Raw genomic sequence first — 21,054 nt, forward strand, 5'->3', positions numbered from 1 at the left:
TATAGAATCAGTAAATACCCCTATGTTCTTTATCTACAATTGTTAACATTATACATCTGCGTTCTATCTATCTATCTATCTATCATCTATCTATCTATCTATCTATCTATCTATCTATCTATCTATCTATCTATCTATCTATCTATCGTCTATCTGTCTAATTTATGTATTACCTATCTATCTGAACCACTTGAAAGTAACTTTTAGGCATAATGGCACTTCATGCCTAAATACTTCAGCATTCATCCCTGCAAGGGACATTTACATACAAACCACAATATTGGTATCACACTTAAGAAAGGCAACATTGATACACAAATACTGTAATATACAGTCCATATTTAGATTTCCCCAATTGTCCCAATAATTAGTTTTATGATTTTTTTCTCTGGTCAGGAGACAAGCAGAGACCTCATGTTACATTTACTTGACATTCCCCTTTGGCCTCCTTTAGTTTAGAACAGTCCTACTACTTTTTTTCTTCGTGACTGACATTTTTGAGGAATCCCAGGTAGAACATTTCAGTCTAAATTTATCTATTGTTTCATCATCATTAGATTTAGCTGAAACCTTTTTTGTGCAAGAATATTCCATAGGTGATCATATGTTACAACATTCCTATTGTGCATAATGTCAGTCTGCTCCATTATTGGTGATGTTAGTTAAGTTTGGTCACATGATGAAGGTCTGTCCACCTGGTTTTTTCACTGAAAGGCACCATCGTCTTTATATTATTCGTAAGTAATCTGTGGGGTCATATATTGAAACTGTTTGAGTATCTTGTTCTCCAACAAACTTCCAACCAATGAAAAATTTTAACCCCTATGGATAATTTTTGATCAAATTAGTTATTTCAATGGTGGTTGTAAAAATCCTGTCTTTCAAATCCTATCATTCCTTCTACATGTTCTCTGTGAAGAGGAGATCTGCTCTCTTCTTTTTGAATCACCTTGGACCCATGAATTCTTTTATTATTTAATTGTTCTGACTTACTCTCCTACTTGGTGCTCAAATTATCCCAAATTTGGCCAGTGGGAACCCTCCAAGCAAGCTCCTGTGACCTTTTCTCATGTTCTAGTTATTCTTTGAGTACATCTGTGCTTTTTATCACAGCAAAATATTTCAGCCTCCCTGCCCCAGTCCCAATTCCTTTCACTGTGGGATAGTATTTGGAAACAAAGATCTGGGTGCTAAGTGTGCTCATTGCTACCATTACCTAACTTAAAACAAGCAAGCAAAAACCTGCTTTACACTTCCAAATGAATAGTAACATGTTCTTATGTCTTCTGAAGTTCTCATTTGCTGTTAATCTAAATTCCACTCATGGAAACAGAAAGAAAGACTAAAATTCCAAGTCCACTGAAAAGGACAGCACTTCAATAGGAGATTTTTCAGTGGAAAGGGATAGTGCTTAATTATGATAAATGTTGGCTTGAGATGCAAAGATGCAGATGCAGGCACCTATTTTCTTCGGGCCACTTCAGGAGTTGAAAGTTAAGTCATGAGAGTTGAAATGTGCCTGATTTGGATGTTCCCAAAGATAAAAATAAAGTTATTATCAGACTGCTCCTGGAAGACAGTATTATATAGACCAGATACCCTTATTTATTTTAACTTTATGCTCTAAATTATCAATCAATTAGTTGACTTAATATTTAATGATAGTTCAAAAATAGTTTAAGTTTTTAATAAAAATAATGTTAGATAAAATGTGACGGCAAAAATAAAACATAGATGTAGTGATACTTCAGAAGAGATAGGGAGTCTATACTTCATTACTGGTTCGGTACAAAACAAGCAAGGGAGTAAAGAGATTATTTCATGTTAAAATTTTCTGGCAGGGTTACTTTAATTTCCATAAATTATAGATTGTGTTCTTAACTGCAACTTTTCCTTCCTGGAAATGTATCTTAAATACCTTTATGCCTTTAATCACCCTTGGCATTCTCCACGCACCCCTCTCATCCTTTCCTGCTTAGCGTTTTACTATAGCCTCACTCTCCTCCCTTCCAAGCCCTCAGACTGCTGGGCTTCCAGGCCTTTATCTGAACTAGCGGATTGCCCATGGACCTGGATAGGAAAATTTTTCCGAAATCAGGCAAGTCGCATAACCTTCTGTGCTTTCACTTATTGCTGCTAAATGAGGATAATGTTGTTGTCCTGCCTTATATGGATATCATGAGGATAGATTTAATCAGTCCTAAAAAGTGGTTTTGACTTCTGTATTCCTGAGAGCATTTAATGGATAATATTTTATAGCGATAACCACCAGAGGCACTTTGATTTCAGTTTGTACTGCAGCAGGAATTTAAATTTGAAAATAGGATAATCAGCACTGGAATACAGGATATTAGGAGAGCTGGAGCTCTGTTTTCTTCTAGAGATCTTGGAATCCGTAGGATTCTTTCCTCTGGATCTTGGTGTGCCTATGATATGGGATGGCTCAGGCCCTTTCCAGTGGAGCCCTATACATTCTGCCTCCATTCCTTCCAGGTCCCATTCATACAGCAGTGAGTTGTTACATGCTTCTCTCAGCAACTTTCTCTCTTCCAAGGTCCATTGTTGCTCTTTGAAAAAGATATTTCACATTGTATGTTCCTGTTCGCCTGCAATGAGTCTGTCCATACCTGAGCTCTCTGAAACTTGTTAGATGTAATGAGAGCTTTCCGAAATCTCCCATTTTGGTAGCCATTCATTCTCCTGCCCTGCCCTTGCATACTTCTGTGTCACCTTTGTTTCTGAATTACATGCCCCAGAGAACAAGGCTCTTTGTTCTGCTTTTAGTGGTGCCATGTATGAATAGCAACATGACGTAGATTGCAAAAATTACAAATGATTCCTACGACTCTAAAGACAGTCTTATGCACATTAAGGAAATCCTTCTCAAGTTACTAACCACACACACCTGAGGTTGAGTTAGCTTTTACCTTGTCACTTTGCACAGCCATCATCTGCTTGGGCATCTCAACATGTCTTTATTTTTTCAAATGTTGGCACTTGACTTTCAGTGTGATTAGTTTATGTAAGAAATACTATATAGAACTGATGTGGGAATCTTAATTTTCCCCTAACTTATGTGATAACTCACCACTTATATCAGCATCTGAAAACACTGTCCAACTCTCAAAACCCCAGTTATATCCATTAGGGTGAATGTGTAAGAGTAAGATTTTATTAGATTGCGAACAGAAGAGGCTTGGACATGTGACATTAAAGAGCTGTGTTTGCTTTGCCAGTTGAGACTTGTTTTTTCTTCTTATTTTTCTAGTTAAAGTAATGACTTGGAGGTTATATTAAGGGCACTTTGGAGATTATACTGCAGGAATGTGAGAGAGTAAATTTTGAGTGTGATTTTCCCATTTCAGCTTAAATCTGGCATTCAGTTTTGGGGTAAAAAATATGTCATTCATTGACTATCTGTGGTCTTCATCTGACTTGTATTTTTACTGAGCTGCTAAACCACATGTGGATGCCAGAGGACAGTGGGCCATCAAATATGACCCAGAATTCTTGTTGCTGATCAATGTGTAGGTCGGAGAAGCAACGCTGCATTTTCTGATTAACTTGTAGCAACACCAGATATGCTGTTTTCTCCAAATCAAATGTATTATCTATGTTTGATGGTTTTAGGAAAACACTGTAACACGGACTACTAGAAAGGACCACTTTTTTTTTTTTTTTTTTTCTTGGCCTGCTGTCCACAGCAGGTGTAAAGGTTGGTGTGTGCTGGCTAGCTACTGACAGCTCACATTACAGTGGACTGGTTATCAAAAGGTGGACCAGTTTACACAGAAGTGGGGAATCATTTTTCTCTAGTGTCCATATGGATATGCATTTTCTAATCTAATGTTTTAGATATACAGAAGTGAAGTTTCTTAGATACTCCTATCATTTTTATAGGTATAAAATAAATTTGACAAGTTATATTTCTTTACTAGGATCTGTTCACGACACTTCTAAGCTAAGTGTGTATCCAGAGAAAGCACTTGCTGGCTTGATGATGAACACACACTAAGTCCAGATTCCACAGCCTTGTGTTCAAGGATAGTCAGCTAGGAACTGCATTTGGCTGCAAGTCCAAACACGTTCACACAAAGCACAGTGCCTCAAATTGCTAGGATGGAGATTTAGGTTTAGTATGATGACTTCTTGCTCTGCCTCCTGTTTCATTCTCAAGATTACCTTGTGGTACCCAGTGGCCTCTGTAGTTCACTGTGCCTTCTATATTCAGGCAAGAAGACAGAGAAGCATACAGGGCAGGGCCTTTTAAAGTAGCATTGCAAATGCCCCACCCAGTAACTGTTCACATATAATTGATGTGAATGTAGTTGCTTGGCTACCCATATCTGCCAGGGAGGACTCATCCCCCCTCCCCCCCAAAAGCCATTCTATTTTAATGAAGAACGGAAAACAGATATTGGTAAGCACCCAGCAATTTCTGCCTTTTATGATCTGCCGGCCTTCTTTTGTTTTCTGCTGTTACAATCACTTCATATGACAGCTTCAGGGAGAGTACGTGGCTCTCACTGAGAACCTTCTTTGTTGTCCTTCCCCTGAACTTTACTTCTGTTCTCAGAGGCTTTGTCTCCCTTCCTAGCGTCTCTGCCTCTTACCTCTAAGGCATTGCTCAGGTTGTGTTTCCTACAGGAGGCTTTTCCAGAACCTAAAGTCAGTTATTATCTGCCCCTCCCCCTACCTTTTATCTCACGCTCTGTCACAGCTCGTGCTAAGTTTTGGACAATATATTATAGTTTCATAGTGGATTTTTTTCTATCCTCTGTGACTCTCATTTTGCCCACACTTGGCTAGTGGAATACATTAGACATAACACATGTTCAATACATATTTATTGAATTCCATGGCAGACCTAAGGCCAGCAAAGTAATAGGAGAAAGGACTTTTGTACATCATTTTTAAGAGCATTTTCTTTTTGTAAGAGAATTGGTTATATCAACATTATGACTATCCTATCCCATTTAATAGCTGTTGAATAATAAATAGGTCATTGGTTACTTCAGTGAATAGTCTGTTGGGTAGACGTGCAAACCGCAGTTTGAAAATACTGACTCCCTAAACATGGAAGAAACATTAACAGCCTTGGCCTTTGGAATGTGTGCATTTGATGTCCCCAAGATTAGGGCCCTCTGCTGAGAACAAACAATGAGAGGGAGGGAGACAATAAAAATGTTTGTTCCTATAAAGTACCTGAAAGCATTATAAATGGATAGCCATCAAGCTGGTTGGGGTCAAAAGGTGGCCTGGGGCCTCAGGTTGAACTATTTCATAAAAATGTTCTCTTGCAAATAAACTTTTCATGTTTTTGTGTGTGTTTTTTTGTTAATCCTGACCCAAGTATATTTTTTTCGCATTGATTTTTAGTGAGCATGGGAGGGAGGGAGAGGGGGAGGGAAAGAAACATTGATGTGAGAGGGGCGCCCTGACTGGGGCTAGGAATCAAACCTGCAAGCCAGGTGTGTACATGTCCTTGACTGGGAATTGAACCCTTGACCCTCTGGTGCGCAGGCTGACACTCAAACCACTGAACCACACTGGCCAGGGCAACTTTTTTATGTTTTCAACTGGTACTTTCTAAACTACATTTTTATGTTTTTTTCAAATTCCATTTATTTTGAGAGGTGATTACCTTGACTTACATTTACTGATTTTGAGATGTTTATTATTATTATTATTATTTTCTTTTCTTTTTTTTAATATGGCAGTCTGGGTGCCTCAGGGATACCCAAATTATTCAGCTTGTATTTATATATAATTGTTAAGATTTATGGAACATGGTTTTTTTTGTTTTTTTTTAAGTTTAAAAAAATTTTTTTTAACTTGTGATTCTTGGTGATAGGACCAGAAAATTACATTTAAAAATGGCTTATTTCTGGGACATGTTTTAAAAACTGCATCTAAACCATCTACCAGGTGCACAGTTTACTGAAAAGTTGTATTGGAAGGCACTCCTAGAGAGCCCATTTCTTCTTACAGTTCTGAAAAAAATTGCTTCCCTTTGAATTTCATGCCATGTCTAAAATCAGATTTTAAGAATTTTCTAAGCACATTTCTCTACCATTTACACTTTCCACTCTTCTAATCCTTTATTTCTGCAAGTTTTAAAATTAAATACCTGCTGACCAGCACTGTCTAAGGATCACTAGTGGCACAGGGTCCAGCTGGAGTGACAAGTAGACAGGAAGGGCCTGAAAGTAAAATTGGCAGATAAGCGTGGGGAGTCCAGGTGAGAGGAGGGTTGGTGAGAGTGAGGGAGGAAGTGCAGAAAACACCAAAAATAACCTGCACATCAGTTTCACAGGAATATTAGCGTTTTGAAGGAAATGATGTTTGAGAATTGCCAGAAACTGGGAGCATATCCCAGAATAGAGAACAGCCTGAGCCAACAGGGGAAGGAACAGGTGTTGAGACTTGAAAACTCAGGGTCACTGCTGACCCCATTCCCTCTGGGTTTCAGGGCGCGCCAGCTCTTCATTCAGCGGTTACTGAAGCCCATCTCTTCCTGTCTCAAAAACAAATCGTGCCTTCCTCATGTCAACTGGACTCTTTCCCGTCCTGTCAACATACCAGGCTAATATTCCCTGAGTGTTGATTTTTATCAGTTAATTCCACTGACGGTGTTAAACTTTCCATTTCCTGTAGATAAAGTGTATATTCCTCTGTCTGAAACTGAGGGAACGTCATCATCTGATACCACTCACCTAAGATTGTCTACTTCTACCTGCATTTACGCCCCCCCCCTTTATTTTAGGTTGACAGGCCTCCTCAGTGTTCCCTAAATAAATGGTCTGCTTTGCTGCACAGTTCTCCTTACCTTGGATAGTCTTCCTTTTCTGTCTACCTAAGCTTCAAGATCCAACTCAGGTCTCTGTACAAATCTATATGGATATGCTCGTGTACAATTTCATATGTCACCTATTTTGCTCATAAGTAAATGCCTTGAATTAAAAACAAGCTTGTTTTGTCTCTTTATCTAGACTGCAAACTCAGTGACCATGCTATACAATGTTTTTCATCCACTCTGGTATTTGGCATAACACCATGAAACCTTGATCTCAGTCTGGCACCATCAGAGTTTCGGCTGGATAATTTGTTGTTGTTGTTTTCAGGGCAGGGGGTGCTATCTGAGCACTGTAGGATGTTTAGCAGTACCTACTAGATGCCAGGAGTGTGGCAACCAAAATGTCTCCATATGTCCCAAATGTCCCGTAGGGGGCAAAAATCCCCACAGCTGAGAATCACTGGTATAGAGTTTACAGAAAAATTCTAAGCAGTATCTTGGCAGGAATCAAAGACTGTGAAAAGACTTGAGTGATGATTTTATTGCATTTTGGGGACTTGAGGGAAGATAAACTCAGTTGATGTTAGATAGTAAATGTAAAATAGATCTTTTTATTCATTGTGATAGGCCATAGAAAAGCCATTATAGATTGATGAGCAACTGCCTTGCACCTAAGGTTAAGAAAGAGCCAAGATGACAGAGGTCTTCTTAAGTTGAAATTCCAAAAATACTGAGTTTGGGTGTTTATTTTATTTTAAACCATTTTGTACGAAGAAATGCTGTTTCCAATAAAATAGTATTATTTAATTGGAAATGTACCTGGAGTTCAAGCAATTTATCTGGAGTTAAACAATATCTTTGTGTTAAGTACAACTTTTTGAAGTGTATTTATGAGAATGAGTTTGAAATGATGAGTACAGGTTATTGTAAAGTTATAACTATCGACAAACATCAGTTGTGTTTGTGCATAGTTTTACATATTTTTCTGACTAGTATTGTCTTCAAGTTTAGCAAGTTGTTCATCCTGAAGTGAGACACATACGCACACACATGTACATAACACACGTGTGTTAATATGTAGTCAAGACAGTGCCTACCACCCCAGGACACAGTAATTTTGTATGTTTCTGCTACTCTTTTACAAGTTCTAAATTATTTTTTTTATTAGTAAGCAAGTACATGATGTATATAATATATGATTAATATTCTGCTGATCTAGAACTAATGCATGATATTCTCTTTCACAGCTGTGTGCCAACCACAGTGCAAACATGGTGAATGTATCGGACCAAACAAGTGCAAGTGTCATCCTGGATATGCCGGCAAAACCTGCAATCAAGGTAGGGAAAGCGTGACCCAGTGAACAGTCATGAGCCCCCTCCTGCCTGATATAAAAATGTTACTTTCTCACACCCAGCCTCTTTTCCATGACTGTTATCCTGCATATTTGAGCGGCTATTTGCTGAAAGATGGAGATATAATAATGGTAACTTTTAAAATTTATTTCATTGCGAACAATTAAAAGAATTTCATCCTATTCACTGCTAATGATTAAAATGCACTTTGAAAAAGAGCACTGTAGAGTCAGTAATGTTAGAAGCCTTTCTTTCTGCTGCTCCTGTTCTGCCACTAACTAGTGGGGAAGCCTTAGCAAATCGTTAGTTAGGCTCCTTGGACCCAATTAGCTGAAAACACCTAAATACTCACAGTCAGGTAGGAAGTGTGATTTAACATTTCGAGGTCCTTTCAAACTCTGGGCTCTTAGATTTTGTGATTAAATCCCTTTACCTGCTGGCCAGTTTGCAGTGTTCCTCTGTTACTTTTAATTGGCATCAGTTGCTTATAAAAGCAAACCTTTATTTAGCACTAACCATGCCCCAGGTAATTTACATATGTTATCTATTTTCATCACTACAACAACATCAGGCGGTAGAGTACTTATTATAATTAAGGCATTAAAAATAATGTATTACTTCATTTTTTATTTGAAGAGCTATCAGGGGTATTAAGTGTCTCGTCCAAGTTCATAGAATTAATTGGTAAAAGACCTACTATGTCAACTTAGAGCTATTGTCTGTAGAATTCATGTCCTTTCTACCAATTTAGTATGGAATGAAGAAAATATTATTGGAAATGTGATCCTCTGGCTCATGTTAACAGGTCTGGCAAGGCTTGTCTTTTTTACCAAAAACTTCCTACCATTAGGGAAAAAAAATCACAAAAAACAGAAATAAAGAAAAGATATGGTTAGATTTCACTAGAAAGATACAGGGACAAAAGAGTCAGTTTTTAACTTATTATTTAACGTAATACTCCCTACCATTTTAAATGTCAAATGAAACACTCATGTGGGGTCTAACTGTCCCATAGATATGAACTAGACCTCACCTGATACAGAAATGATATTGTTGAAACAGTCTTATTCTTTAGTATCTGATACTCCTTGAGGTGTGTCATGTAAACTCGTGATTTGTAGACATAGTTTTCACAACAATCCAGAACACTGATGTTTGAAGGTATATGTAATTGTTCCTGCACTGTCAGATGAAATCGTGCTAGTAAAATGTGACTTGTCCAATGATAGGACAAGCTGTTATTCTAAAGGGTCTTCTAGGTTATCTGCTGCTTGATTGATAACTAATTTTTTCCAATGCTTCTTTTCTAATTATATTTTTAAACTTGGAATTCATCTAACATACCTGGGTAGTATTTTTTTTAATAAATGGGGTTCTTATTATCTCAGTTTACTCTTTTAAAAATCCATTTGATTTTCCTACTCTTGCCTTTCTCAAGCACCAGCATGTTGGGTTCTGATTATTGAGTTATTAGTGTTCGACTTAGAGTCCCAGCTTCTTCTTTAAAAGTGATGAACATAAACCATCAGAGGTTTCATTAATATGTCAGCACCATAAAACTTGTTGTCCCGATGCCAGGAATTTATACAAAGAAGATTATTCAAAATAGCTACTGTTGAGATTGCAGAGAAATTCATTTAAATTTACTTGGAGAGCATCATCAACTTTAATATGCTTCAAAAGACACTCAAATATTATTGGAACAAGGATTCATCTCTGGGTATCTCTTATATTCAGAAAACCAGTTTACCATGTACTTATGAGAAAAACCAGTTCACACATGTATTTTCAGAAAAACCAGTTTTTCCAGAAATACATACCTGGCTCTGTAAAGAAAAATTGAAATATACTGAGTTGAAATCTTTTCTCCCAAAACTATATTCCTCAGGGGGAAAATGGTTTCATTAGTAGAAAAATGGGATTTTACACCTGCAAAAAATAGTGCATACATTGAAAATGTAATTTCACATCCAATCTTGAATATAAAACTCCAGTTTACAGTAAACCTGTGTGTTTCAATCATCTTTCTTGTTGCCTCCATACCAAAAAAGCAATTTGGCAAGTCCCTGATGGAAAGAATTATGTCCTTTGAGAGCAGAAACCCTTTGTGGTGTCTCTCTGGTTTCTGGGTTCCTGAAAACAATTATTAAAATGACTTGCACATGATTAGTGCACATTAAATATTTATTAAGAGAAGGATTGTTTCATACAATGGATCTTGGTCCTCAAAGCCACAGGAGCTCGAAAGAGTTCCATGGAGGGGCCGGGACCTTAGTCTCTGGACATGTGAACTGCCAGGCTCTCAGGGTGAGAGGCTGCCCTGAGGGAGCTGGGTAAGTGGGAGAGCTGTCCCGAGACCCCCGAAGCGTTGGGAGAGCAAATTGTCTATATCTGCTCTATATCTTCATAACAAATTAGGATCGACTTTTGACCTGGACCCTACATTTTATAAAGAGAAAAACATGCCGGAGAGATACAGGAAATCACACAGGTTTCTTTTTTCTTGAGGGGAGAAATGTCAAGAAGAGGTACCTTGAAATAATTTCACTGAGCTGGATATTAGCTTTTGATTAAGAGTTGGTTTGGGTATAAGGCAAGTATCTGCTGAAAAAAGTTGTTGCAAATCGTGTACTTTAAGAAGTCACCCCCTGGAAATGCTTGGCTGAGTGAACAGCTTGAGTAAATGAGAAGCACTTGAGGGCTGTTAGAGCGTCCTGGGGAGCAGCCAGCCGGCAGGGCAGGCCTATTTTGGAACTGGCTTCATTTAACAGCCTGTCACAAGATTCGTGTAATCTGCTCTTGGTGCCTTGCTTTCCCTCGAGTTGTTTTCTGGATTTGCTGTAGCTGGACCACATATAAAATCATAGGTGTGGACTGATCATTAGCATATTCTATAAGGTACATGGTACCTTTCACAGGAGGTGAAATTCTAACCCAAACTCTGGCAAGGTTTGTTTTTTTCCCTCTTGACTTTCTCTGGTCATTTTATTCTTGCATGTCGCCCCTCCCCACTGAGTCTCTGACTCCATACAAATCCCCTTTCCACATCAGCCAGGAAAGAATACTATTATAGATAATAATATTTTTTTAACTTTCCCACTACTGAATTATTTTTAGCATGGAATATATCATATCATTGCATTGTTTTCAGGAATGAAAGATATTCTTAGGAGTTTACAGTGTGCTTTGTAATGAGTTCAGAAGAAACAATTTATAAATATAAATTACTAATGTTTTGACATGGTTTATGTTTCATATGTTGAATTCCTTGTCCCAAGAAAAGGATTGCTGTCTTGTAGCACATAATAAGACAGTAAACATTGGTAGACTAGTTAAATCCTAGAGTTGATTGCTTTTCTCAGCATAACAGTCTGTGTGCATAGCCCTAATATTAACATAGTTTATAGCCTTAGTTTTTGAAGGATGTGTGATTTTAACCCCAGAAACCAATGTTCATTTAATTTGGAAGTTTAACTGACTATTCCCAATATAATAGTCTTGAAACAGGATACGATTGCCTTTTTAACTCACTACTTTGGAGTTTCACTCATCTTGGAATGTTTTGGTAAGCTAATCATGGGAACCGTTACCTCTTTTTTTTTTTTTTACAGAAAGCTTCATATATATATTCTAATTAAGTGTGACCTAAATGTGACATAAGTGCTTACATTTGAGTGAAAACATTGATCATGCTATTTAAGTAAGGTCTTTATGCAAATGTAACTTTGTGCAATTTTGGAACCTTTTAAACTACTATACAACATAAAAAGGAAAAAGTCTCAAGTTGGTCATTTAAGACTTCAGCGTCCTGAAACAGAGCCGGTTGATTGCAATAATGATCTGTTTTTGGTATTTTTTAGCTTTCTCTCTTTGATAACGACTAAACTCATGCTTTTAGAAATGACCACCTATTTTTTGCTGCTTTCTTCTTTAAATTTGTACGGAAGGATGGGTCCGCCTGCACTGTGTGTGTTCTTGGGACGAAAGGTGGTGATAAGTTTTCAGGAAATTGAAATTTATAGAAGAGAGAGACTAAAGGAACTAGAAACAAATTTTTGTAAAGTAAAACGTTCTTTTTGAACTCCACCAACTTTGTGTAATTGTTTAATATATACTTACAAAGATTTTTAGGGCTAAAAATGACATCAGTTCAAAGCTGACTCTTATTACCTTCTTCCTGGTGTGAAGACGAGCACTCCTACCCAACTCCTCTTGACCAAGGCAGTGAGCAGCCTCTTTTCCAGCCCCCGGATCATCCGGCTACGAGTTTACCTTCACGGGGTGAGCGCGCATTGTCTCGGGGGCCTGCTCCTCCCACCCGCTCGGCTTCCTGCAGCTGTGGCCCTTCTTGCACACGTTCTGCAGACCAGCCCGGGAGGCCCCGGCCGCAGCACCCGAGCCTGTGAGGCCGGCAGCAGGAACCCACCCGGGGCTGAGTCTCTGTGCCTTAGGCAGCCTGGAGCCTCCGCTGTCCTCTCACTGCAGCAAGTGTCACTGCTTTCCTTCTTCTCTGGGTTTCAGAATGTTTTCTCAAAATCAGATAACAAAATAACTTCTGTTTTTATACATAGAGAAAGTCAGGAATATCAGAGCAACGGAGACTGGGGTTTCGATGGCTTTTGCTAAGTAGATTTTAGAAGCAATGAAGTTGCCTTCGCCGCAGTGTTTAGGGTGTAGCTTTTAGGTTACCAGAAATGAAGCTGTACATTAGCTTCCTTCCTTTAGTGTATGTTTTCTAATATTAGAAAGCCTAAGTTTTGGCTCCAGCACAGCCCGTAAGGAGCTGTACGAGTGTGAGCAGTCATTTAGTGTGTCTGGGTGTGAGTGAAACAATTAGTAATAGGGGGAGAGTAATTCCTGCCCTATTTGCCTGCAGGGCTGATGTAGAATAGAAACACCAAAAATATTGGTGTCTTCATTGTGCTGGGAAGTTCCGTAGGGAGGTTAGTTAGGTGGCAGCATGATTTTACAGATCTTCTAAAAACCGTTATCCCTCACGCACTGATAGACTTAGGCACGCGGAATGCCTGAATTAAAATCCTATAAGTTAGAAATCACTCTCTCTGTGCCGATAGGGAACTTGATGGACTTGTATATCTTCTGCACAAAGAATTCGGGCCATGGGATTAGTTTCAGTGCCTGAGTCATTGCTGTCTTTCAAGTTGACAAGTTATGACAGTTGACATATTGACATCTGTTTCCCTACAACCTCTGCTTTAGTCAGATAAAATGTAAAAGCTTGGGCTTTTGAGTCATTGCCCAGTTTAAGCCTCAAAGGAAAAAGTCCAAGAGCATTAAACAAATGAAAGATTATTTTCCCTTTAAAAAATCCACTGGGTTGTCTTAGTCAGTGAATCTCTTGCAGATTTTCCAGCTACTTTTCAGTGTCTGCATGCTAATAAAATGCCTAGTTCCTTTTCCCCCCTGAAGTGTAATTATAATGCTATGCAGCTTGCATTTTTGTTCTAGACCAGCTCCTCTCACCCTCCTGTCCTCCCCCAAGCTCCTGAATCCACCAACCTGCTTAAGTACACTCCTCACTTATAGATGCTTTTTAAGAATTGTATACTTAATAATTAAAGCATTTGAATGTAAGCGGTTTAGTTGTAGAGTTCTCTTCTTGTGTGATAAGATAGATACATGATTGAATTCATTCATTTTTTATTAAAGATTTTCCTTTTGATTTATATTACATTATAAACTCCTAGAAAAAAAGAGCAAGATTAAAATAAATTTAAAATAAACACTCACAATTTTTTCCTTAGGTTCTTTTATCAACATTTAAGATTGATTTATAAAGTGGAATCAGAGACTTTTCATGTTTTTTATATTCTACTTATTAATATAGGAGCATTTACTATAAATTGGAAGTGTCATTTTTGAATTTCTGACTTAATTTGATAGTAACAAAAATGTTACTAATTCTATAGTCCAAGAGATTTTGGAAGCAGCCTGTATTAACTCAATTTTATAAGGTATTAATTAGGCCAAAAAGAAAATAAGGTATAATTATCATAGGGTAGAAACCTGAGGAATAATTGAGGAAAAAGAAGTTCATCACCAGGACATCAGATGCTTTTAATCTTTTGAAGCTCCCTGCTTGAGCAAAAGTCTGGAACTTGGTAAATATTGGTAATTATAGATTATTGTGGAATCCTATTTCATAATTTCTGCAGTGTGTCTTGTGAGGGTCATTGTAAAGTTTTTGGGAGACATGTGCCTGTGGCAGGGGGACATTAATGGCAGTCATTGAGGACGTCAACACCAGAGAACCGTCAGGGAGAGTCAGCCACTCCAGCAGCAGCCGGTAGAGTAGAGCTGTCTCAGATGGCTTCCAACATAGCTGGATATTTACATGTCAGTTTAACAACAGTAAAATAGTCAACAAATGTCTCTACATTTACCCACTGAATGATGCACGTTTATTTCCTTTTTCGTATTTCATAGAGCAATTCCCAGGTCTTTTGGAATTAGGACATCTTACTGATTTTTCATTGTCTTTCAGTTCAATGATTATTCACCCCAAAGTACTTTTTCTCATGGGAAGGGAAGGATACACTGGGATTGGAGACCACCAGCAGCCCCAGTCTGAATCACGGAGACTCCCAGAGCAACACTAAGGAGCCCTTGGTTGGCCAAGACAGCAGCTGCCTCAGCTGGGCCTCAGCTCTAGTCCATAGACAGTGTCTGAAGAAATTTCCATCAGCATAAATACTCCTTGTCTATAAGCTGCCTGGAGCTATAAATATCTAACCAGTTCCCATCAGGAAACCCACAGAAGTTTCTTTGGCTCCTTAAAAATAAACCTAAGGGTTCTTAACTGACACATTTTTTATCCATCGATATCCTTCCCTTGAGATTCAGAATTCAGTCTAACTCTGCTGTTTTATTGTACTGTAGTGTTTTATTTTTGCGTAGTGCAGAAAATTATTTAAAACACAAAGCCCTTCTCTAACAATGTGCTGAGATTTAAATGCTACATACTATAGTATCAGGCAGGGATTTATCAATGCCAGGTATGACTCTGCAGGGACACATGAAGAATAATAAATTCCTCCTAGGAAGGGAGGAAAGATTCTCTGACTTTAATTTTTAATAAATATTGAAATACGAAGGAGAAGAATATGAGAAGTGGAGTGAATTTCTTTGTCTTTCCTTCTTGATTTAAAATTTTTACTTTATTTAACAGAGGGAGAAATCAAATTTTTTATGATACTATAATCTGCAAAGCACCTTTGAGGAAAATTTTTTTGAAATATCCTAAAATGTGATTCTGTTGTGTGTACCCTTGACTGGGCAAGACACAATAAAGTATAACGTTGAATAAGGCATAGGGGATGACAAATGTTTGTTATTTAATCTTCCTAGGCTTCACCCAGTTCAGGATCTGCTTACAGATGTGTTAAGGTTAGGAAAAAAGACCCAAGTTGGAAAGTCAATAAAATATAAAAACTCTGTCAGATGCAATAAGTTGGAGGCTCTAGAAAACAGTGTAACTTGGTGGTTTTATTAAGTGAAATATATATATTTCTAACAAACAGCAGGTCAGATTTATGTTTGAAGACAACTTGCAACTAGATTTATCCGTATTTCTGCTTTAATGACATAGATTAATAGATAATCAAATTATGCTGGCAGTTCCAAATGAACATGTGGTCATATTTCTTGTTAATGAAGTCTGTATTTTGGGCATTACTATTTCAGTGTTTATATGTCCTTATGAATTCTATGTTCACTTGAGGCAGTGTTCAATTTGGGTTGGAAAATTCTCATAATGTGCAACTTATTAATTCATTTCATATTGATATTTAAACCAATAACCCTAAAATACATAATGATAGTCCATTATGTATTATTCACTAGTATTTTCCATATGCCCTTCTTAACTACCCAATAAATGAAAACATGTTGGAGGGCCGTTGCTTTTCTAAGTTTGTTTTGTGACTCGAATCCATTACTAAAGTAGGAAACAAGTTTCTTCTTTAATCTGAGATCAGCATATAACCTATAAGACTGAACAAGAAAAACCACACTTGTAATCACTCTAATTCATGTAGCTCTTATCCTCTGAAAATATAGCTTTCTTTTGAGAAGGTCAGAGCAGTCCACTGTTAAAATCCGGATACTTTCTAGCATCTTCGTTAAACAGAGACAGGAAGAAATTGCTAGAGGAAGAACACATTGTCAGGAGTGACTCTAGTAGTAGAGCCCAGATATTTTGAGGATGTGGAGTCAGATGACAGAGCATCGTGAGGAGTCAGTGCGCTGCTCCCAGGGATGGTGAGGCAGGCACAGTGCATCCCAGCTGTCCTGTGCGGATGGAGATCACATGTACTATACACCTTAAGCTGCAGAAATTCACATGCCTCTTCATTGTCACAGGGCTTTCAGTCACGTCTGATAGGACACTTAGTCGCCCCTAGTGTGACCAGCAGTAAAATTCAGACCGCGTGAACAGGCTCTGACTCATGTAAATGACTGGTTACTATAGCCTGACCTACTTTTCTCCTTCATTTTGCAATATAGAGAAGTATTTTAAGTGGCTTACATTTGTGCCGAGGTGTTGTGACTTTTGTGCTTCAACCTCCGCTCTTTTCAGATCTGAATGAGTGTGGCCTGAAGCCGCGGCCCTGCAAGCACAGGTGCATGAACACTTACGGCAGCTACAAGTGCTACTGTCTCAACGGCTACATGCTGATGCCGGATGGGTCCTGCTCAAGTATGTCAAGAATCTTAACTGCCTTATAAGTGCTTTGGGCCTGACCTCTTTTATGTTGCGTTCCGGTTGTGTGAGAAGGAAAGTGGCCTCCCTGGCCCTCCCCCAGACAGGATGTGAGTGTGTGTTTATACGTGTCCCGAAGGAACTGAAAATCAAAATAAGAGCGGCCCCTTTTAGATGGCTAGAATTCTTTTATCCTGGGTGCCAGTGTTAAGTTGATTGGGAAATGATTTTAGAAGAATAACAAAACTAAGTGTATTTGCTTATGTTTTACCCCGACATGTTTTTCCCTGTTGTCAATCTGGGCATAGAGCTGTTCCAGCTAGAAAAAGACCTGTCTGTGATCATTTCAGGACTGTTGTGCTGTCCATATGGATGGACTCTAAACTGTTTGCCAGTAGGGAGTCCAGCAAGCTTGTTGATCGGTCATAAACCATTCACGAATACCTTCTTACTTCATTGCTACATTTCACTATCATAGTCAAAGGACTAAGTTAGGTCCCTTTTATTAAAATCTATTTCACATGAAGAAAATGAATGACTGTAGTAACATAAAAGTAGATTTCATGTGTGTTTTTGTAAGAAAGAAATGTTTGGTGTTTCCTACTCTCATTTGAATGTGTTATAAGATGGATGATGCCGTAAAAGTCTCGCAGGCTGGACATTGAATTGAGGTTGTGTTTATAGGATATCCAACACTGATAATTTGATTTTTATTTTTACTGAGTTGGCAGTTAAATTAACTAAATATCAATCAGTTAGTGATCTGTTCTCTCTCTCTAACAGGGTTGTGTTTTATAAAATAAAAAAGGTTAGCTAATTTTATTTAGCATTGCCTGTTTAGCCTGGAACATTCTGGAATGAGGTGGATTCATTTTAAATCACATGTGACAGTGATGCTAGACTCCTCTAACATTTGCAACTCAGTGGGAAATCTGCTTTCTCTAGAGAAATTTATTGGGAGGCTGAGTCAGTTACATGGATGTTTCACTTAAGACCAGCACTTAGCATGAGTAATCTGGGAAAAATACCTCAATTTCTCACTGTCCTTGGCCACTGGAAAAATCTCCAGATAGTCTATGTGAGCTCAAGGTTTATATTTGTCTTTGAATTCCTCAAATACGTAACATAGACGTCTTCCCCAGATGATAACAGAGCTGGGTCCCTTCTTAATCTTACTCCCTGGAGGAGAAGAGTCGTTCTGTCCCTCTCCCTGTTTTTTACTTTCTTTAGATGGTTGAATAATTGAGGCCTTTTTGTCTTCACTGCTGATTCAGTGTCGCTGATTTCAGGACAAGTTAAAGACATAGTTATTTCAGTTACAGAGTTTTTTCTCTGAGTCAGCCAGTCACACTCGTTTCAGGTGCCCTGACTTGCTCCACGGCAAACTGTCAGTATGGCTGTGATGTTACCAAAGGACAGATACGGTGCCAGTGCCCCTCTCCTGGCCTCCAGCTGGCTCCGGATGGGAGGACCTGTGTGGGTGAGTCGAAAAACCAAGCATCTCTGTTGGCAGTCTCACTAGGAAAAGAAAAAGTAAAGGTGATGTGAGTAAGAAAAAAGGCAGTTACTTACATCGGGTAATTAGCTATCCTTCAGAAGATGCCAGATGTCTCAGAAGAGGACCTCACTCTGTGAGTGGACCATGGAAACTGCAGTAGCTCATAGAACCACTGTGAGGATTAAACGAGCTCAAGTATGGAGTGAGCTTAGCACAGTATCTAGCCTATAGTAAGTACTCAAAGAGACATTTATTGATTACTTTCTCTATTCCAGGCACTGCGCTAAGTGCCAGGATATACAGTAGTGGACACAGCTGGCAAGATTTTGGTCCTCACAGAGCTGATATTCTAATGGGGCGGACATCAAAGAAACAAATATCCAATAAAATTACCATCAATGTTAAGTGTTAATGTCAGGACCCAAGAGAGAGAGAAACAGAGAGGGTCTATTTTAGAAAATAACTGTGAAGGAAAGCCTTAAAGTAAGATGTGGACCATTGGCCATGTGAAGAACTAGCCAAGCAGGTGGAAACAGTGCAAGCACTGCACTGGTTGAGGTCTTGAAATTCGAGAGAAGGCCAATGTGGCTTCAGTCCCGAGTGGGAGGGGGAAGGGTGGTGGCTTGAGATGCAACTGGTGAGGTTGGTGGGGGCTATTTATTACAGAGCCTTCGAGGACGTGGTGAGCTATGAGGATTTTATTCACAAAGCAGGTAGAAACAGTAGAAGAGCTTTAGGCATGGTACTAACCCAATTTTATGTTGTAATGAAATCATTTTGACAGGTGAGTGGGACTGCTTTGGAAGGGGTAAGACTGGCCGGGAAAGGACAGGTTAGGAGACCTGGGAGATGGTAGCTTGGACTAGGGTCGTGGCAGTGGGTGAAAAGTAGGAGACAAATTCAAATAATCTTTCAGAGGTAGAATTAACTGGGTCTGATTATTTAGGGTAAGGGAAGTAGGGCTGTCAAGGACGACCCATGTTTTAGTTCAAGCAACTAGGTGGATGCACGTGCAGCATGTGCTGAGACGTGGTGCAGGAGGAGGGTGGCCCGGGCGAGGAAGATGAATTGAAAGATGGAGACGTGGAATTTATGGTCCTGTGAGGGCAACAGCTGGATAACGTTCATGACGAGTCACCGTGTGCCAGGCAACCGTTTGCAGACAGTTATTTATTTTAAATTACACTTCATCTGAACATGCTATTATTGCTCCTCCTAAAATCCAGTTGACTTGTGTTTCCAGATGTTGATGAATGTGCTACCGGAAGAGTTTCCTGCCCTAGATTTAGGCAGTGTGTCAACACTTTTGGGAGTTACATCTGCAAGTGTCATAAAGGCTTCGACCTCATGTACATTGGAGGCAAATACCAATGTCACGGTAATGAGCCCCAGTCTTTGCTTTTCACTGTTTCTTCCTCCAGTGTGGAAAGGTGTCCTAATTGTGCTGCACACTGGGATGCCAGGGGCTGGGGAGGGTCCTGGCTCTAAACAAACAGAGGTCCAGTTCAACCACTAGTAGTTCTGTATGCACAGGTACTTTATTTCTTGTTTATCTGCCAATTTTACATGGACCTTCACATTGCAAAAAAAAAAAATTTGAAATTGTATATATATATTTTCATGTCATCATATTTATTTCCCAAAGAAATCTCTTCTTTTCATACCTCCTGATGCAGATATAGATGAGTGCTCCCTTGGTCAGCATCATTGCAGCAGCTTTGCTCGCTGTTTCAATGTACAGGGGTCCTACCAATGTAAATGTAAAGACGGATACCACGGCGACGGAGTCAATTGCGTGTGTGAGTAACATTTGTCTACCAGCTCTAAATTCTGGCAGGAAATACAGATCAAACACAGGCCATGATCAGGGAAGATAAAGAACAAGCTTAATTGATCAAAGAAGTACAATTTTCATAGTTGGTAATATTAGCCTCTGCTTTCTACAAACAATAAAATCACTTGTCCAGGTATTTTTAAAAATTAAAGATTCACTAATACATTCTACTCTTAAAAGCATTCAATTACTTGACTAAAATTTCTCCATAGCTTCCCTTTAGCTGACAAATTTTAGTGCCCTCCCAGAGAATTTGATTTTCTTAAAATTAGAAGTAAATATTTGTCATTAGCATTAGGTTATGATGGTGGAATAATCTGAATATATTCTACATTTCTTGGTTCCTCTTTTTTATTATGCCTCCTAATTCTAAAAAAATTCCCATATTTATCTATTTTTTTCTATCTTTAGTACTGCTTTGCTTTTTAAATTTTTATAAGCTCTGTAGTAGATAAACATGAAAATAATACCTTTCAAGATGAAAGTTGCACAAACCACAAGCCATAGTTTAGCATATATTTCATGTAACAATAAATTTTTAAATTTCTGGAGTAAAATATTTACTAAAAATCATGGGGCATAAAATCATTGGGATTAAAGGATTTTTGAAGAGTTATGTAGTCATACTCCCCCCAGGAGTATATCGTACCAGTCAGATTAAATATTAATTTCTTTTGGTGAGCATAATCAAGGAAAAATATTCCACAGATGATCTTGGTGATCTCTGAAAATTTCTTTTTAAAAAGCAATTATGTAAATTAATAAGGGGGAAGATAAACCAACTAAAATAATACCTAGGACACTGAATAAAAATGTTTTTGCATGAGTCAAATTTATATAAAGTGTGGA

The 21,054-nt window shown here is 38.5% G+C and overlaps 1 protein-coding gene across 4 annotated transcripts in view; it reads left to right on the plus strand.

The window, feature by feature from the left end:
• NPNT (nephronectin) overlaps positions 1-21,054 on the plus strand; it is a 76,220-nt gene that overhangs the window by 25,874 nt on the left and 29,292 nt on the right. For 2 of the 4 annotated variants that reach the window (XM_081147865.1, XM_081147866.1), the window contains 6 exons: positions 8,044-8,136; positions 12,340-12,432; positions 16,751-16,870; positions 18,234-18,353; positions 19,615-19,749; positions 20,048-20,170. In XM_081147865.1, the coding sequence (XP_081003991.1) occupies positions 8,044-8,136; positions 12,340-12,432; positions 16,751-16,870; positions 18,234-18,353; positions 19,615-19,749; positions 20,048-20,170 (684 nt within the window). The remainder of the gene's footprint in view (positions 1-8,043; positions 8,137-12,339; positions 12,433-16,750; positions 16,871-18,233; positions 18,354-19,614; positions 19,750-20,047; positions 20,171-21,054) is intronic. The other 2 variants (XM_081147867.1, XM_081147868.1) reach the window with 1 other exon arrangement.

The sequence above is a fragment of the Miniopterus schreibersii genome (genome assembly GCF_964146895.1).
Source record: "Miniopterus schreibersii genome assembly, chromosome: 1".
In the NCBI taxonomy this organism is placed as follows: Eukaryota; Metazoa; Chordata; class Mammalia; order Chiroptera; family Miniopteridae; genus Miniopterus; species Miniopterus schreibersii.